Genomic DNA, 18,280 nt, shown 5'->3' on the forward strand with positions numbered 1-18,280 from the left:
GCTTTCGTTTGTTGGTTCATAAAGCTTCATATAAATGCGTATAAAGTGCGGAATACGTGTGCATTATTGAGCTGGATTAATCAATCCGGCATTTATAATGTAAAAATCCCTTTTTTTGTCCCTTAATTTGTGATAGAATAATGATTAGAATTTTTATCAAACCGTATCTGTACACGTGCGTGCCACATAACAGCAAACAAGGACAACACTTTTCGGTTTTATACACTTCCAAAAAAAACATACAACTCATTGCAAATTGCTAACTGACAACAAAAAAATTCCCTTTTTCAATTTTGGCAACAAAAGACACAACAAAATTCCTGAATACAGTATCCAATAGCAGTGCCGTCCATAGAAAACCTTATCACAGACATCTCATAGTCACAAACAACAAAAAATAATCAACAACAGTAACGTATTACACAGTATCAACAGAAGGTTTGATTCGTCTGTACCAGCCAGATCACTATCGCAGCTACCGTAAGTCAAGTGCCTGTAAAGATCATTTCAGCTGCCGCATTTGTCTAGATCGATGGTTCCGTGGAGTCCGGTGTCCACAGGCAGACGTTGCGGTCCTTTTCCAGTCCGCCCGACGCGATACACGGCAAAAAGGGATGACACGCCGTCGACAACACTGCAACACCGGGTACAATAATGTATACGATAAATAAACATTTATTATGGCAAAAATGTACACACTTATGTGTACATAAATATGTACTCTGTTTGTGCATATTTATGCATTAATACCGATTATTAACCGGAACAGTTTACACATTTACATGTTACACTCTGTGTACAACATTATACAATAATTAATAATGTGTAATTAACGGGAAATATTTGCGTATTTTTAACATTTACATTGCTAATACTCCTATTAATGTACGTCAGGAATCGGTGGTCACTGATATTCTACAATTATTTGTTGTGAAGAGTCGTACCAGTATCCGAGTGAGCTTCCAGCCGATGCAGGATACGCGCCGAGTTAACATCCCAGACGTAAATCTGCAAAATGTCTCGCAAAATTTATGTGTGTTTGAAATTAAAACTCTTAGAAAGCGAATGCAATGCGAGTGTTAAAAATAGTATTTACACCTTAGCGCAACATGCTAGCTAGAACAGAACAGAAATCTCTCGTCCTGTCAAATTTTAACGGAGGCAACTTTTTTCTTATGCTAATTTTTTGAGCGGTTTCTTTTCTGCGCTATTACAGATACGCAGGCAGAATAACTTCCAGAAAAAATCTGCCTGCAAAACAGATTTTTCAAATATTTGTTAGATGATCTACGCGAGAACTAAAAATCGAAGATTACAACGCATTTCTCTATACAGTATCAAAATCATTTAGCCCAAGCCATTTTATTACAACTCTGCGCATCACATAAGTAAGTGCCACCACACTACGATACATCCACTTCGACCACTTTCAACGCAAATACAGTACATGCGGCCGTATGCCTCAAGTTTTCAAACGAAGACTTAAGTGGTACAATTTATAACAAATACACAAACTAATATACTGAAATAAATATAAAACTAGTAAGCACTTAGTTCATTCAAATCCACAAATAGCAACAAAAAAACATATCACAAAGCATATACGCGGAAAATATTGCATGAATCAAAAGAGTGCGACTGTTAAATATAAATTAAAGTGACATATAGCTTGCGTCAACTGTAAAAAATCAACCACAGGGCTACGAAATAATTTTAGCGTGAAAAAACTGTACCAAATCTTAAAAGTTTGGGGATTCATCATATTTTGTAAAAGAAACTGCAAATGTACACCGGTAGCTTTTCTGACAGATACACACAACATATGTGGAAAAATGTTAAATTTTTGGTGACCACTCCGTACACACCCTTTCACTCCGTACACAACCTTTTGCACTCCCTTTCATTCCGTGCACAACCTTTTTGCGCACTACCATTCACTCGGTGCACTACCAAACTTTTATATATATAACATATTTATATATATTATACTTAAATACTTGTAATCTATATTACTACAGAAAAGCAAAACTACAAAAAAAATATTACTACTTTTTTGCAATATCATGGGACCGTTCCGACGAAGACGTCCTGGTTGCTGAAAAACGTTGCTGTTCAAAATAAAAAAAAAACGGTCGAGATTGTGCGTTTTCTTTATTCCAGAAATAACTCTGCTGTGAAAAATTAAATAAATTAAAAGGTTGTGCACGGAATGAAAGGTAGCGCAAAAAGGTTGTGCACGGAATGAAAGGGAGTGCAAAAGGTTGTGTACGGAGTGAAAGGGTGTGAAAGGGTGTGTACGGAGTGGTCACCTAAATTTTTATATACTGTTCCGGAGTGATTTCCTATCTAAATTATTCAACGTGCGGCTCAATCAATCGAGCACACAAGATGCATGTGGTACGTACCTTATGGTCTTCCGATCCGGATACAATCCACGCGCTGGCAGCACCACTACCAGCCGTTTTCACGGTGAGAAAACTGGACGAAATGCAGAATGTGTCGTTCACGTGGCCTTGGAAAATCTTCTTGGCTTTGTTCCGCAAATAATCAGTCATCTTTATGGTTCCTATTAATATTTCAGAGCACGTATGTACTCATGAAAAAGGTACATTTAATGCTGTATTACAGTACGAGAATCAACTAACTGCGACGTACAGAAAAAGCGCGTTCATAATTATGAAAATAAAATTAATCAGCCAATGAGTATTACAGCGAAGTTTCCTGCTGCCAATAAATAAAGAAACAGGGAAAGCACTTTAACATCCGAAAAATCCGCTATAAAATCAACAAAACAAATCCAAAGAATTAAAAAATATTATAAATAAATTCTGGACACTTTAAATCGCCCAAATAGAAATATCAATTAGCACAGTAACCAATTATTAACGGATGCAGCCGATCAACTTAATAGTTAAATTATACAAAATATTTCCAGGTAGAATTATGCAGTTCAGACTTGCAGTAATATATTAAATATACAGGTAATTAATTATATGTAATTCGCAGGCTGGATTATATAAAAAGAAATTATCCACATTATGAAAAATAATTAATCGCAGATTCCAAGAATTTGGATAACGTTCTTCCAAAATGATTTCCCATTGGCAGAAGCGAAATTATTTGTATCAATACCATTCATGTGCGATGCCAGAATATAGCGGCCGTTGGGCGAGAATGTCGCGCATCCCACGGGAGGATTCTTCTGTTCCACCAGCGTTTTGAGCAGATTGCCCGTGGAGACGTCCCACATCCGGCACAGTCCATCGGTGCTGGCCGTCAGCACCACACTGCTGTCGCTGTGGAATTCCACCGACGACACCGGCGAGAAATGCGCCGTCGCAATACTCCGGACACTTTTGAACGTTCGCACATCCCACATTACCAGAGATCCGTCCTCGCCGCCCGTAGCAACCATATTTCCCTAAAAAATATTCGAAAGACATCCTGCTACATTTTACACAATTTCCTAAATTTTTAAAGTTGTTTCTATGTAATATATTTAATTTATCTTTTATGATAATTTCCATTTTTCTCCGAACTGAATTATGCACGCAGTAATTTGTGCGCATCAGACACCCATTTTCGTTTTCGAATGTAAGCCAGAATGCTGTGAATACACATTTTCAAAATTTTCTCCTTCGATCGTTCCTTGCAGCGACGAGTTTATAGATTTTTTTGTGGAATTTTCCACCTTGTCCAAACTAATTACGAAACAACTAAGGACAAATTGTATAAAACATTAAATAATTATTGCAAAAAACATCTTTTACGAGTTTTAAAAAGTAAGTAACCTTTAAAAAATCAAAACTCTAGAAAGAATTCTTGAATCTCGATGCAAAAATAGTAACTGCTAAACCTGCACACTGCGCAAAAATACTGAATAAAAATTAACGGAATAGAAAATATTTCGGAGAGTCACAGACTCAAGAAAATTAAACAGATGTCTGAAAACGAGGCAAAAAAAGGGTATACAAGAAAACTAAAATGACAGGGACTTTCTTTCCGTCAGAAAAGCGGAAAAATTAAAATTTTAATTCATCCAAACTGCACAAAAAATTCTACAAGAAAAGACTGATATAAGTAAGAATCAAAATTAAAAACATATTGTATTTAAAGATAATTAATCCAGTTCATCTGAAAAAACTGCTTTGTTAATTTGTAAAAAATCCCAGGAAAATTGTGCAGTACCTGTACATTCCAGCCGCAACTGAAGACACACATGGTGTGTCCCTTGAGCGTCCCAACCCGCCTGACACTGCCCGCATCCCACACCTTCCCCTTCTGATCATCCGCCACCGTCAGGAAGTACCGTCCATCCGCACAGAACTTGAGATCATTAATCCCCAACCCGTGCCCGATCACCTGCTTGACATTCCGCCCCGTCTCCACTTCCCACACAATCAGATTCCGATCCGCTCCCGCACTGGCCACCACCCGCCCCTGGGGTGGAAGCGCACGGCCGATACCCCGCGCGTATGCCCCGCCAAACGGCGACAACTCCACGGCGTCGCGGGGTGGATGGGGACCGCCGGGGGCGCGGGCGAGGGGGCGACAGAGGGCGTCTGGTAACGGGGCCCCGGGGTGGAGCTGCGCAGGATGGAGACGTTGGCGTCCGCGGGGGCCGGTGGGGGTGGGAGGGGTTTGGTGCGCAGACGGAGATGCAGGGGGTGGCGGGGGAGGTTGGGGGGTTTGGGGGTGCGGAAGAGGGGCGGCTGCATGGGGATCTCGGGGCTGAGGGGGCGCTCGGGTTTGGCCGTCCCCATCATGGTGGGGTGGAGTGCGAAGGGGAGGAGGCAGTTAGTGGGGGATCATGCTGGGCGATCCGGGGACTGCAAGAGAAAACTGAAATTGACAGTATCCAAACAACACCAATCGCCAGGAGCAAGGGAAGCTAGCCAGCTGGGAGGGCTGCGATTCGAATTTGCGATCGAACGCCAGTGTTACCATACGAGGCCCACTCACGTAATGCACGATAATTCGGACGTCCGAAAAAAACTTCTCCTGCAAGAAACAGATTTTCGCAATGGCGAAATGTTTAAACTCGAAAAAGCTGCATTATCAAAATCGCAACAAGAAATTAGAAAGCCAGAAAGTGATGACTGACACAGGAGATGATAAAAAATATTATTAAATTTTGTAAAAATTTAATAAGTCATAAAGGCAAGAAAGAAATGCGTCACGCTTTTCTTTGCAGTTTGCCTTCTTGAGCTATAGACATCACTAAGTGCCATCCGCAAGGGGTTTGCCAAAACGGCACCACAACGATAGTCACTGTCACTGGCTGAATTTGTAAAACACTTATTGATATTGTGGTTATAAACTTATATTGTCATATTCAACTTTTAAGTAAATTATTACTGGTTTTCGTGTAAATTGAAGCACGCGGTAAAGAGCAACATTTGTTAATGTTGCAAGTTATACTTAATTATTGGCTTCATCACGACGTGTAGTCAAATTCAGCGTCTGATCGAAGTGAAGTTGCGGAACTTCCGGTAGAAGTATCGTACAGTAGAAATTTATTAGCCGGCGTGATGTGCGGCTTCTCAAGATTTACTTCTTTATTATCTTTAATACTCGGATACTAAATTATAATTTTTTGTTTTCCTGTAAGTAACTAATATAAAATATGCAGGGAACGAAATCTTGTGATACAGGCGCGTTATGAGTTGTAAACTCGCAGGTCGTAATGCATGAGCAATCAATGTTTGTAAATTTACAGACCAGACTTGCCCGTGAAAATTGTCATAAAGAATTTGTTACACTTATTGAAAATTGTCATAAAGAATTAAAGATTGACTAAACGACATACTTGATAGCGTAGATTAATTAACAAAGACAGGGAACCCCTACTGTACATAATACATGTATTCACCCCCTCACGATTCTAACCCGAAACATCGGTACCTATTACAATTAGTCAGTGGCATTTGCTGGCATGCCATAAAATCTTGTTTTCAGTGAAAGCAATTGCGTTCGCTCCAGACGGAAATGCATTTCCGGTACAATCAATTGGAAGATAGATCTGGTCCTTTCTAACAGGCATACTTTTCCATGAGTCTGGAATCTGAAAAACTTCTCCACGATCGGCTTTCTGCATGAGTTGTGCATTGCCGTTCCACCAACGACGCATCCACTGAAATTCACAACCGCAGTGCAGGCTTTGCAAATACGCCTTATACGCTTCGCTGAAAGTGTCCATCTCACTGAATCCATATTCTAACGACAGCACCCGCAAATCGGGAAGATCACTAAAGGTGTTCTCTTCCAGCGTCCGAATCGTGACATTCCAAAACACAATCATCCTGAGTTTCGGTGACTGGCTAAAATACGCTTTCTCGACGTCCAGCTCGTAACCGTTGATCATCCAGAATTGTAGTAAATTTGACAAGCGCAATTCCGACAGTTTTGCAGCAGCGCGCTGGGATTGTAATCGGTGTAGGTTGAAAATGACGATCTGCTGGCGGATGTGCTCAAAGCTTGCAAAAGCCACATGATGCCCGTCCACAATACTTAGCTCGATCGCTCTCAGTGGTGACTTGGACATGGCGGTGCTCATTTGTTGCAGTTCGGCTGCAGTTGGCGTTTTCATGCAGTTGATGTCGAGAGACTGCGCCTCGGTGCATGTTTCCGTTGTGTACCCCGGCGGAGCACAGTTAGCAGTGAACTGCAGGGAGCACTGTTCAGGGGTCATCGGATCTGACGAAAATTCAGGCATAGGCGGTAGTGACGTTACGTCAAAGTGTTGCCCAATAGCTTTCTGAGGGTCTGGTTCTGCATCTGCAATGGAAAAACCAAGGTGCTATTTAAACAAAAAAATTCTGCTTCAATAAGCATCTTGGGTTCTTGGCTAACCGTGAGATACTGCAATCTACGCACAGAAGTCGGTACCCTCAGTTTCTCGCGCGTGAAATAAAACAGATTTGCACAATAATTCCTCGAGCACTGACCCAGCAACTGACTCGCTTTGACTATCGGACAGCGAAATCGTCTATGAATCCGAACCACATCCAGAGGACTCAGGTTTTCGTTCTGACCAATCTTTGGCCTTCCCACAAGCGGAAGAATAGTGGGAAAATTGGCATCCTTTGCGAAAGCGTTAAATTTGTAATGCATGATGGATTCGTAATCGTACGGTAATCCATACGTGTTTCCTTGTTCGTGCTGGGCAAACTGATCTCGTTTCCTGAAAAAGGATTTACGCAAAATTACCCAACCCGGGCTGCAATTACAGCACATACTGGTAGCAATATTGTCCCAGATGATTTTGATGTATTGGTCTCGGTCGGCTCGCGAATGTTCGTGATAAAAACCCATGGCATGCATCAGTTCGTGCTGGACATCTCCGTGCTGCTTCAGACAGGCGGGCGAGTAGACTATTTCTTGTTTGCCGCCAGTGCGACCAATATTTGACATACATCTACAGCAAAGAGTTGGCTGCAGTTATGTATAAGACATACGCTGTCTGACAACAGAAGAAATTACTGACTGTATCCCTTTTTTGAAGCTGATATAATCTTCCTCTTTGGTCCGCGCAATGAATTTGATGCAGTCGCCGGTAAGGAGACTTATCACCCGCATTGACTCCAGAATAAGCTGCGTTTCCCGGGTCGCTACACAGGCACGTTGATTAAGTGTTTTCCCGAATTTCCTACTACGGCGTGCTGCACTCATTCATTAATGCGTTTTTCGTTGTGGGAAATTCGTATGGAATTGTGTTGTTAGGCCATAAAAAGCTGGCGTCGTCGATGGCGTTTGCTGCTCCATGGGCAAGCTGGGAAAGATCACATTTTATGTGTATAGCGCACTGTTATGAGTAAATTAATAACCATGGGGCAGTGATTAAACCCTAACGTCTCCAGCTGAAGAAACCGTGTTGAATCTGTAGGCTTTTTCCAGAGGGACGATACACATTTGATCAGTGTTGCCGTTGGGCTCGCTTACATGGAGTGTCTGCAGGTTGAGAATGTCGCCTTCCGGTAAATCGCTGTCGTAACGTGTAAATTCGTTATCGCTATTAGCCAACGACTCCGGATCAATTAAATCTCTCCAATCTGTGCAATGAGAATTTTAGAATGCTTTATTAGGTAGTACCGCAATAAAATAAAAAAAGTGTATTCGTTCGTTACAATATGGATTTGTTATTACAAATTTGAAAGCACTGATGAACATCCAAAATTCTTGTATATGTTTATCCTCGGGCGGATTATGAGGCTAAAGATAAACAGCAGAACAACCTCTCCCTCCAAGTGTAATAACTTGGAGGGGTCTTCAAGTGTAATAACATACTGTTGCATTATTATTATGGTTAGCGAATATCTGCTAACTAGTAAATTTTTGTGTTGACTATAAATCCCGACCAAAAATTCAATCCTGTATTTTTTATTTTCAGAGTGCAAATGACTTGTTCAACTTCTATGCAATATATAAGAATTTGTATTCGTTTTTTGTTTACTTACTTTCTGGTAAATCGCGGAACATTTTTGTGGAGGCTTTAATAAGCAGTGAGGCATACAAAGATACTAACAAAGTAAAGAAATGCAACTGCGACATGGCGGCGCGCTTCTGTATGAACTCACTGATGAAATAACCGACGAATGCCGATACAGTCACTGAGCTATCGTCAATGTTGGTAGTTTTCAAATGGTAAATTCGCGTGTAAATATTGTTTTAGGCGTCCTGCTTCGGCCGATTAAAACTCGATTTTATCATTATAAAATTACGCGCTTAAAATTACGCTGCTTTATTTTACGCGCACCGCAAAAATGCTGTTGAAATTATTTTCGTTAGTTCTGAACCACTAAACTAACAGAAATGTGCCTTAGGCACGCAGAGGGATACATACCACGAGCAACAAACGAGAAAAGACAGAGATAAAAAAAGCCAATTACGGATCGCATTTCCAAGTGTTGAAGCATTTTGTTTCCAAGTGTCGAAGCACTGGTGTCAACGTTCGTTTAAAAAAAGTGACTAACTGTGCGAGCAGAACAGCATTGATAATAATTATTAGGTAGCTAATTTATTAAGCAGAAATCATAGCCAAATCATTTTGTAGTCGATACTTGACAACTTGTACTTCCGATTTGAGCCCGTCCATATAACAAAAAGCCTGGTAAACGTTATACCGTAATTAAAACCATTCAGCCATCAGACATCAGTAAACAGCCGAAAGAGAAAAACCCTACTCAAGGCTGCGTATTCATTGATGTGTTCCCAGTCAGCAGCAGCATTTACTCTAACGACCGCCACCAAAACCAGTATCAAGACTGCCGCCAAAACCGGTATCGAGACTTCCGCCAAAACCGGTAGGAATCGAATCCGAAAAGCAGTCGGGTTCATTCAACGAGAATTCGGTCTGGCGGAGGTCAATCCTGCCTGGAAAAGGATAAGCGTTGCAGTCGATTGGCAGGTAGATGTTGCCTTCATTGTAACGAGAATTCGAGTAACCATCAGGAATATGATAAACCACTCCTTCCTCCGCAGTGCGAAGCAACTGAACCTGGCACTTCCGCCAAGCGCGAAACGATGCAAAATCGCACCAACAGTGTAAATGCTGGAGGTAATTGCTGGCTTCGGGGCTGAAAGTAGGGGCGGTATTCAGGTCATACTCCAGGGACAGAATGCGCAGCCCCAGTAGCTGAGAAAACGTATCGCTTTCCAGACTGAGAAATGTGGAATTTCTAAAGACGGCCACCCTGATTTTCTGAGAATACTCGAAGTCCGCTTTTTGGGCAACTAAATCGTAACAGTGCATGAGGGTGAACGCTAGCAGGTTGGGTAAGCGCACTTCGCGCAGTTTTTCGGAAGATCGCGAACTTGTGCAGTACACAAGCTGGTAACGGACAACCTGCTTTCTTACTGGAGCGATGCTGGTTAACGAGAACGCAGAACCGTCGTATACAAACAAGCCAACAGGACGTACAGGCGATTTAACAATGGCTTCGACCATCCCGGTGACCTCGTTGATTCTGACCTTTCGGTTGCAGTTCACCTCGAAGCGCTTATTAAACGGACAGTCCCATTTAGTATGATCCCATGGTTGACAGTTGGCGGTGAACTGAGCGCTGCATTCTGCGGCGGTCATCGGGGAGATGGAAAAGGTAGGAAATGTGTCTTTAGCATTCTCAAGCTTGGCCGGACAATCTGTTCAAACAATAACATCATGCATAGTCGCCAAGCCAAACCTAGTAACCTGCAATGGTCACACTTAGTGTACTTCACAAATGTGACGAAAGCTATGATTGTAAATCGATGGCGTAAATTCTGAATTTTAACTACAGAGTACTACTTGAAAAACCAACCAAACGGGACAGACATTGGACTGCTGTCCACTTACCGTCTGGTTCGTTGATCGAAAACCTGTACTGTTTGTGATCAATGGAAGCCGGCCCGATAGAATGTGAATCTACTGCGCAGTCAATGGGTAAATAGGTTTCAGCTTTGCTAACGGGCGGACTTCCAAATTGACCAAGAATGTTGAAAATTTCATCCTTTTTGGCCTCTCGTAGCAGGTCTTGGTTACTACTCCACCAATCGCGAAACCACTGGAATTCACAGCTACAATGAAGCTTTTTTAAGTAGTCACGCAGGGATTTCGTGAAAGTATCCATTTGGTTCAGGCCGTACTCAAGAGACAACAGTTTTAATGCTGGCAGGTCGGTAAAAGTGTCTTGTTCTAAAGACAGGATGGTTGTGTTGGTAAAAGCGATTATTTTGATCTTGCTCGACTGGCTGAAATCGTTTTTCTTGATCTCCATCCCGTAGCAGTGGAGCAATTGGAATTGCAGCAAATTAGTAAATCTTAGTTGGGTAAGCTTTTGGGTAGGACGATTAGAGATGCAGTATGAGATAGACAAAGCAACAGTCTGCCGCTGGACTGCTTGAAGATTGCTCAACGTAACCTTTTCACTGTCGTACAAGGCAAGAAAAATCGGTCGCAACGGAGGTTTGGACATCGCAGTGGTGATTTTCTTCAGGTCGTCTACACTTATCCGGTTATCACAGGACAGAAAAAGCGCGTACGCCTTTGTACAGTGGTCAATGGTATACAACGGAGGTTCGCACTGGTCCGTGTACTGTAGCGCACATTGGTCCCGGCTCATTGGTTCCCCAGAGAACTGGGGGAATGAATCTATTGTAGACTCTTGTTTATTACCGTCGTCACCTAAAAATTTCGATATTTTTTTAACTACTTGTATTATTAGTATAAAAAGTGGACCATATCTTCGGCTAAGCGACAATTTGCCGAAGAAGCAAATCGATGGTTGACAGGTTTCTGAACCAAGTTTCTGGTTTCTGGTTTCTGGTTGACAGGTTTCTGAATTCTACCAGCCGACAAAAGTCTTACATTACGTATTCCGATAACGATGCACTCTAAGGGAAATAACCGAGTTGCTGAATTTGGCACTTTGTGCATACGGGCAATAAGCGCCGCTTAGAGCTTGCCTACATTCGGTTTGCTCTTCGTCACTTGGCTGAGGACGTGGGCAGTTTAGGGGTTCTTCGTCGCGGCTGCTGGCACCTGTAAAACCAAAAAATAGCGAAAATGCAGGAGTATCAGTGCACAGCAAATCCAAATGACCTTTTCTTAACCTGTTTACATTGAAGCAGAATATTTACCTGCAAAATTAATCGGATCAGCAATCGCACAGTGAAATCTTCTATGTATCCGTGCAATATCCAAAGGACTCAGGTTTTTATTTTGTCCAATCTTTGATCTTAGTTTTTTGGGAAGAATTGTCGGATTACTGCTGTCCTTGGCAAAGGCATTGTATTTATAGTGCATGACGGACTCGTAATCATAGGGCAATCCGTACGTGTTACCGTCCTCGTGTTTGGCAAACTGATCACGGTCACCTTAAGCGGAAGTTGGTGTTCCGGAAAATAAACAGCATAGTTCAGCTTCCTGAGCCGCAATCTTACCTTTAGCAATATTGCCCCAAATGATTTTGATATGCTCGTCACGATCCGATCGGGAGTGTTCGTGGAAGAAACCCATCGCATGCATCAGCTCGTGCTGGACATCGCCGTGGTGCTTCAGGCAACCCGTAGAGTAGATTACTGCCTGCTTTCCACCAGTGCGACCGATATTGGACATACATCTAAAATTTAAAAAAGTCCCCTTAGTTGACTGTGCGTAATTCGTTTGGTTTTCGTCTAACTGTATTCCTTTCTGGAAGCTGATGTAGTCCTCCTCAGTGGTCCGCACGACAAATTTGATGCAGTTGCCGGAAAGAAGGCTTATTATGCGCATTGAGTCCAGAATAATCTGCATTTCCTTTGCAGCTGTCAACAGCATCGCATAAAAGATAAGCAGTCAACTGATTCCACTTTAATAGGTATCATGATACGAGTACAAACTATGACGAGTAAGAAACAGTCAACTATTATTCCGCTAGACAGTACTTTAGCGCTCATTTTCGATATGCTCGGGAAATAATGGCGATTACTTACTCATTTGGGCGTTTTGCTTCTTTGAAAACTCATACGGAAGGGTGTGGTTCGGCCAAAACAGGCTAGCGTCATTAGCGGCGTTTGCTGCTCCTTGGACGAGCTGTTAAAGGTCATAAAGTTGCGCTGTGGTCATTGAATACGTTATCACGATTTCGAAGCCCTTTATTTCTTTTGTAAAAATCAGCATTGGCGCGGTTACTGGGATGTGTTTCACTCAGGTTTTGCTTACCTCTAGAGTCTGCAGTCCAAGGATGTCGCCCTCCAGGTAATCGCTGTCATAACGCGTTGATTCTTCGTCGCTCTCAGCTAAAATCTCCGGATCGATAAATTCTCGCCAATCTATGAGTAGTAAAAACAACTGTCAATAACAACTAAAGTTTCCACTTAAACTAGTGAAACTTTAGTTCACGTTTTCCCCGTTAAATGTGTCATTTTAAGGGAGCGGCTAAAAAAAAGAGTCGATACTAATCGGAAACAGAAAACAGAACGACAGAAGCAATCGTCGCTCGAACGTTGCAGTTACAGTTGTCAAAAACTGCAACCAGTCAACGAAAAGCTTGGCAGGGTAGCTCTTATGTTTGGTTATAAATTTAAAGCCAGTTGGCAAGCATATCCACATACTTTTTGGTAGATTCCGAATCCTTTTTGCTGTTACTCCAACAAAGACTGTGGCGCATAAAAATACTGCGCCGATATGAATCGGGGACAAGAGCGCAGCTTTTTTATTTGGAGACATGCTGTTTGTTGTAACGATATTGTTTTTACATATGTACCTAAAGAGTAAAGATGTTGTTTTGTTCAGTGTAAACTGGACTTTTCGATACGTACAAATTTGGAGCGTTCTGTCTCCAAGTAATACAGACTACAGTTTTCTGTATAATAAATTCAGTGACTTAAAGCCGCCGCTTGTAAACTGGCGATAATAAAAACCGTGGACACAGTTTTGGCCTCCGGCATTTAACCAGTATCAGTTTACCACATAAAGCAAACGGAAGTTAATGGCCTCTGATGCTGATATATTACCGTTAGTATAATTACGATTTATGAATACCCCACTGAGCGAAACTGACGGATTGAACCGGTTAATTTCGTCAGCCACCTGAGAGTTAAGTTGCTCAAACTGCAGCAAGCTTCTGACTTAATGCACCGTTTTTTTAATGAACCTCGTATCATCCATTATTATGAGAATGCCCGCGGAAAGATTGCAATTGCGGCGGCACTAAAGCAATAAATTAATACTAAAACCACCTAGCTTTAGCGCTGTTAGGTAGCTAGTGGCGCCTACTAATTTTCACGGTCTGGACTGGTTTCTGATCTGGTTTGTACCGAATGCTGTTATTATCAAATTTGTTTTTCTGCTATATGAAGCCCATTCCATTTTAACAACTAATGCACTGAAATTTTGCTCGGCTTTTAACTGATTTGGCTGTTCTTACAAATATCATCGTAGATGAAACTGACCACTAAGAATTACTGAAGAACTGACGCGTCATTCTCCACTCTAAGCGGTACAACAGCATCTGGTGCGCCAATATTGGCTGATCGCTAAAATCAGTATTTTATTGAAGAGGAAGACCCCCAGTCCAATATAATCTCAGGCTATATTTACTGAAGAGTTTTTTTATATAAGACAAAGTATATTAAATTAACAGCGTTGAGTCGGCTTGTGCTGAAAGCCGGCAACATGTGTAACTGGTTAAGCATGTACAGGTTTTTGACTTCCGGCAGCAGTTAACTGGTGCGTCGATTTTTCATCAAAAGCAAAACACCATTCTGCCTTAATGAAAAAAAAATGCTCCGAAAAGCATGAACATTTGCATTGAAAAGCATTTTCATTTAGGATTTTGAGCGAAAAGGAGGGTGGAATTTGATCACTGAACTTTACTGTACCCTTATTATAACCTTACTCGTTACTTTAATAATTTTCGCTCGGTAATTTGCTGATCAGACTTTTCTCAGCGATGCAGAACATTATGACCGTACAGAGCTACTGGTTGCTCCAGCCAACACATATACAGTGTACATCTCACAAACAATTTGAATTTTTGACAATTTTCAGGAGGATCTCGCGAAATTCTGGACGATCTTCCGGTTGAATGCTCCAACAGGACGAAACCAAAGCTGCCCTGTAAAACGGATTTTTCATCAGCGGTTTTCATTAATCGTAAAAAAAAAATCTTCTAGTTAAGGTATTTATACAGAATATTTACATCCACTGTGGACAGATATCAGGAAGCAGCAACCGTTCGCCGCGCGCTATGAAGTCCAGTAAGATATTCCACTGAATTCCCCGTGGAAACTCCTGCTCAAATGGGGACTTGCCAAACGTGAAACACTCCCACACAACAACTCCAAATGACCAGATATCGCTTTTCTCGCTATAGCGGCCTTCCATTGGCACCAGCGTCTCCGGAGCCATCCAACCAAGTGGCAACTTGACCTACGGAACAATCAAATGCTGTCGCCGCAAGCATTTGTTGATCTCTTCGTTCTTCAGAAGCAGAAAGCGTATTTTTTTAATTCAAAATGCGTAAAAAAAGCACAACGGCCTATTACTTGGAGCTGTTCTGCATAGATCAAGTGCTAAAATAAAGCCCTCCCCCTTTCGTAAATATCGCTTAATGTGTTCAAAACAAGCTTTGATTGCTTTATTTAAGCAAGAATCGCTAGTTTTTTAGTTTCAATAACTTTTTCTGGTGCGGACTGACTAGTGAACGCTCTACTCTTTCTTAGTAAAAATTGCTGATTTCCGTACATTCTGCCGCTGCAAGATGTATTCGCTATCGTTTCTGGCCAGACCGAAATCGCCGATCTTAGCTATTAGACCGGAGTCCAGTAGCACGTTTCGTGCGGCAAGATCTCTGTGAAGAAAACCGCGACTGGACAAGAATTCCATCCCGGATGCCATTTGATGTATGATCGAAAGCAGACTTTGTAGTTCGCTTTGTACAAATAAGCGATGTGCTTCAGTCTGGATGAGTTGATTCGAAGCCCGCCTTTTCAGATAAACGTAGTTGCTGTCATTGTGCAGATACTGCAGCAAGGATCCGTTAGCGCAGTATTCCATTACAATCATCGGACGATCTACGAAAGTTTACGTTACGTTTTGCTAGAGCCAATTCGGCACAAATTATTATTGATAGCAGTGCGAGTTGTGTTGCCCTCTGAATGCTTAGAACTGATAAAACCTCCACTGAAACTGCATGTTTCTTGTGGAGTTCTTACAAATGCAGTACCTTTCAGTATCACTCCTATCAAGCTGACGATATTTATGTGCCGGCCGATTAACATGAAAGCTCCCATTTCCGCTAGAAAATATCTCTCTTCCTCTGGAGTGTATCTGTCTGAAAGGAATTTCACAATAGCCAGAGTAGTCGCACTGCCAAAATGCTTGTCATGGGGCTTTGTTATTCGTGCAAATCCAACGTGGCAAAAATGGCTGGGCCGTAGTTGCTTGTTTTCTGAAAACGAGACACGCTACCGTAGAAATTTTTAGGTTTACCTTTTCTGCCCAGATTACCTAAAGTACTAGGGTAGTTCTTTACCTAAAGTAAAAAAGTACTAGTACCGGTACGTATTACTACAGAGTAGTTCTTTACCTAAAGTTACTGAATTAGTTGGTAACTCAAATTCTTCTAGCAGTGGAAAGGGTACCCCACATAAAGAAACCCGTTTGGAGTATTCCAACTGAAAAAGACAGCAGATTTAAAATCAAAGAGCTTATTTAACCGGCACGTAACAATTTCCAGTTGCCAATCACCTTTACTCCGTGAGCGTTACGTCAGTGTTACCTTTGCTCGGGAACGTCGATAAACGAAAATAGCACCCAGTATAGCAATTATGCAGAGTATTCCAACCAAATTTCCACAAATAGTAATAATTAGGTAATCTGCGTGCAAAAAGTCATCATTATAATCGTTAGCGTGTGTTAATAAAGCATCGTGTTTAACTGAAGGTTTCTGAAGGTTCGCTTACCCGGTTTATCGTCCACAAGACCTATTTTAAAGTAAAGGTTACTACCGGTCTGATTTAAAAGGGCAGTAAAGATGTCAAACCTTACTATCATTTCTGTAAAATTGGAGACTTGTTAATTCGACGGTGGTTGCGTCTTCGAAGAATGTTATCGCCACACTTAACCAGAATATAGCGGGACTGTTGGTCAAATTTACAGCCACTGACACAAAGTCTGGAATGATGTTGACTCCGCTGTCCCACAACAAGTGTGCTGGGAACGTCTCATTGAAGGCCATCCAAAGCTGCAGCTTCACTACTTTCCCTTCGGATGATCTGTAACCGAACTACGAACAAAACACAGGTGTCTGTAACGGCGCCCTCACCCTTTATTACAATTTTATGTCTAGACAAGGCTGTTAGTAATAATATGTTTATAGACAGTGGCGATAAAAATGGCTTTAAAATGACTGCTTTGTGTCAAATGTTTACTGCGAATTTAAATAATGGTTTGTAATTTCGCGGCTTTTAAAATGTCAACTGACTACTGAAACCCGGGAAGGAACGCACCTCAAAATAACACAATTTTGATTGATCACAGCTTGTTCTGGGACTACTCAAGTAGGATGTGATTTGTACATGCTGCACTCTATCACAACGGGCTATTACAGCATTCTTTCCGGATGGCGAAGCCGAACTATTCCATACTGTATGGTCTGCATGGGAATTGGACCAACCGCAAAAGTTTGGCAATTCAAACTGGCAGCTGACACTTCCCGATGGAGCTGGAGCTGGTCCAAAAGAAAGAAAAACGGTACCAGCATACACCGTTTTGAAATTACTGTGCAAATACCAGGTATACAGAAATGGCCTACCTAGTAATGGTCCAGTTTCCTTTTTCACTGGGATATTCTCTAGTGGTATGAACTGATGCATATCCGCACAATCGGCGCCATGTTCTAGGGTCATACACTCATCTTCCAGACGAATGTCATCCATGGCTGCAATGTATTCTTTGCTGCTCACGGCGACTTCAAATACAAGCTGGAACATTTTTAGGCAGCAGTCAGTTTTAGATTGCATTGGTCATTACTCGTATTCAGCGTATTTAGTCAAATACTGGTAGGTAGTGCACTTGTACTGACCTTAAACGGAAATTTTATACAAAGGTCAAGCTGGACGTCTTGCCACATTCGTCCCGATGATCGAGTTGTGTTGGAATCGGTAGAGTTCCACAGCAGAAAGTAGGTTTGCATACTGGCCGCATATAACCGCAAAAATTGTAAACCTGGCCCAAAAATGTACACTTTGAAATGCAGTTTCGCCTCAACTGGACCAATGTAGTCACTCTCCACTATGCTGACAGAGGGGCTAGTTCCATTGTAAACTAATCTTTTGTTCGAGTCCTGTGGGTAATTATTAGGAAGAGGGAACGGAAGAGTTTCTGTTATTAACCAACCAGAAGCGTTGCCGCTCTGGTGCCAGCTGCAAAACTCCGTCTGCTCGAAACCGCACGTAATGTGGCGATAGGTGGCACTGGAACATGTCTCTATGTACAACGAGCAGAAAGTTTGCAAACAGCTTAATATGATCGAGACTCTGTCGAGAGTTACATAAGTCTGCACAAGAAAAGCGCTAGTTTTCGGAATTTGTTACTCTTACAACAGTTAAGGATAAACCTACCATAAGAAGGCAACTGATCGGTTTGAGCATCTGGTCCAGACCCTAATAAGTAAGGTGGCTTCGATAATACGATATAATAACACAGCGGTAAACTTATAATAATTACCATTATTTTCCATCGATATTACTCGAGTTTTTTATCTGTAGTTCTACCTGCTTCTCCGGGATATCAGACGTCTCGAATAGCAAAGTCGGG

The 18,280-nt window shown here is 41.8% G+C and overlaps 3 protein-coding genes across 3 annotated transcripts; all 3 read right to left on the reverse strand.

Annotated features, from left to right (window-relative positions):
- Positions 1–174: 174 nt before the first annotated feature.
- On the reverse strand, positions 175–4,679 carry LOC129596033 (WD repeat-containing protein 5-like; the record flags this gene model as incomplete). The annotated part of the gene is given in 6 exon segments (XM_055493187.1): positions 175–634; positions 945–1,008; positions 2,406–2,566; positions 3,133–3,421; positions 4,189–4,436; positions 4,439–4,679. Coding segments are annotated over 6 exon segments (1,113 nt in total), but the record flags the coding sequence as incomplete, so codon positions are not given.
- Positions 4,680–8,812: 4,133 nt separating this feature from the next.
- On the reverse strand, positions 8,813–13,307 carry LOC129596010 (uncharacterized). Its single transcript, XM_055493161.1, has 10 exons — positions 13,279–13,307; positions 13,072–13,223; positions 12,680–12,789; positions 12,451–12,550; positions 12,159–12,282; positions 11,920–12,098; positions 11,617–11,853; positions 11,447–11,518; positions 10,334–11,161; positions 8,813–10,140 (listed from the first exon to the last, which is right to left on the reverse strand). The coding sequence occupies exons 2-10, from the start codon at positions 13,184–13,186 to the stop codon at positions 9,233–9,235; spliced, it is 2,673 nt and encodes an 890-aa protein (XP_055349136.1). The 5' UTR covers positions 13,187–13,223; positions 13,279–13,307; the 3' UTR covers positions 8,813–9,232.
- Positions 13,308–14,374: 1,067 nt separating this feature from the next.
- On the reverse strand, positions 14,375–18,122 carry LOC129596012 (macrophage colony-stimulating factor 1 receptor-like). Its single transcript, XM_055493163.1, has 12 exons — positions 18,085–18,122; positions 17,547–17,950; positions 17,277–17,445; positions 16,972–17,192; positions 16,511–16,748; positions 16,426–16,446; positions 16,242–16,339; positions 16,050–16,137; positions 15,687–15,911; positions 15,206–15,534; positions 14,661–14,890; positions 14,375–14,576 (listed from the first exon to the last, which is right to left on the reverse strand). The coding sequence occupies exons 2-12, from the start codon at positions 17,655–17,657 to the stop codon at positions 14,477–14,479; spliced, it is 1,830 nt and encodes a 609-aa protein (XP_055349138.1). The 5' UTR covers positions 17,658–17,950; positions 18,085–18,122; the 3' UTR covers positions 14,375–14,476.
- Positions 18,123–18,280: the final 158 nt, after the last annotated feature.

Source organism: Paramacrobiotus metropolitanus, unplaced genomic scaffold (genome assembly GCF_019649055.1).
Source record: "Paramacrobiotus metropolitanus isolate TYO unplaced genomic scaffold, Prichtersi_v1.0 Parri_scaffold0000085, whole genome shotgun sequence".
Taxonomy (NCBI): Eukaryota; Metazoa; Tardigrada; class Eutardigrada; order Parachela; family Macrobiotidae; genus Paramacrobiotus; species Paramacrobiotus metropolitanus.

What these genes read in the sequence shown, in the direction of transcription:
- LOC129596010 (XM_055493161.1), bottom strand. Translation starts at nt 13,186, where the DNA reads ATGTCTCCAAATAAAAAAGCTGCGCTCTTGTCCCCGATTCATATCGGC. An exon ending in GAAGCAAAACGCCCAAATGA is followed by an intron (nt 12,283 to 12,450) that starts GTAAGTAATCGC and finishes TGCTGTTGACAG; the next exon opens with CTGCAAAGGAAATGCAGATT. An exon ending in TTCGATCAACGAACCAGACG is followed by an intron (nt 10,141 to 10,333) that starts GTAAGTGGACAG and finishes TTGTTTGAACAG; the next exon opens with ATTGTCCGGCCAAGCTTGAG.
- LOC129596012 (XM_055493163.1), bottom strand. Translation starts at nt 17,657, where the DNA reads ATGCAAACCTACTTTCTGCTGTGGAACTCTACCGATTCCAACACAACT. An exon ending in ATCGACGTTCCCGAGCAAAG is followed by an intron (nt 16,138 to 16,241) that starts GTAACACTGACG and finishes TGTCTTTTTCAG; the next exon opens with TTGGAATACTCCAAACGGGT. An exon ending in ACATCTTGCAGCGGCAGAAT is followed by an intron (nt 14,891 to 15,205) that starts GTACGGAAATCA and finishes ATTGTTCCGTAG; the next exon opens with GTCAAGTTGCCACTTGGTTG.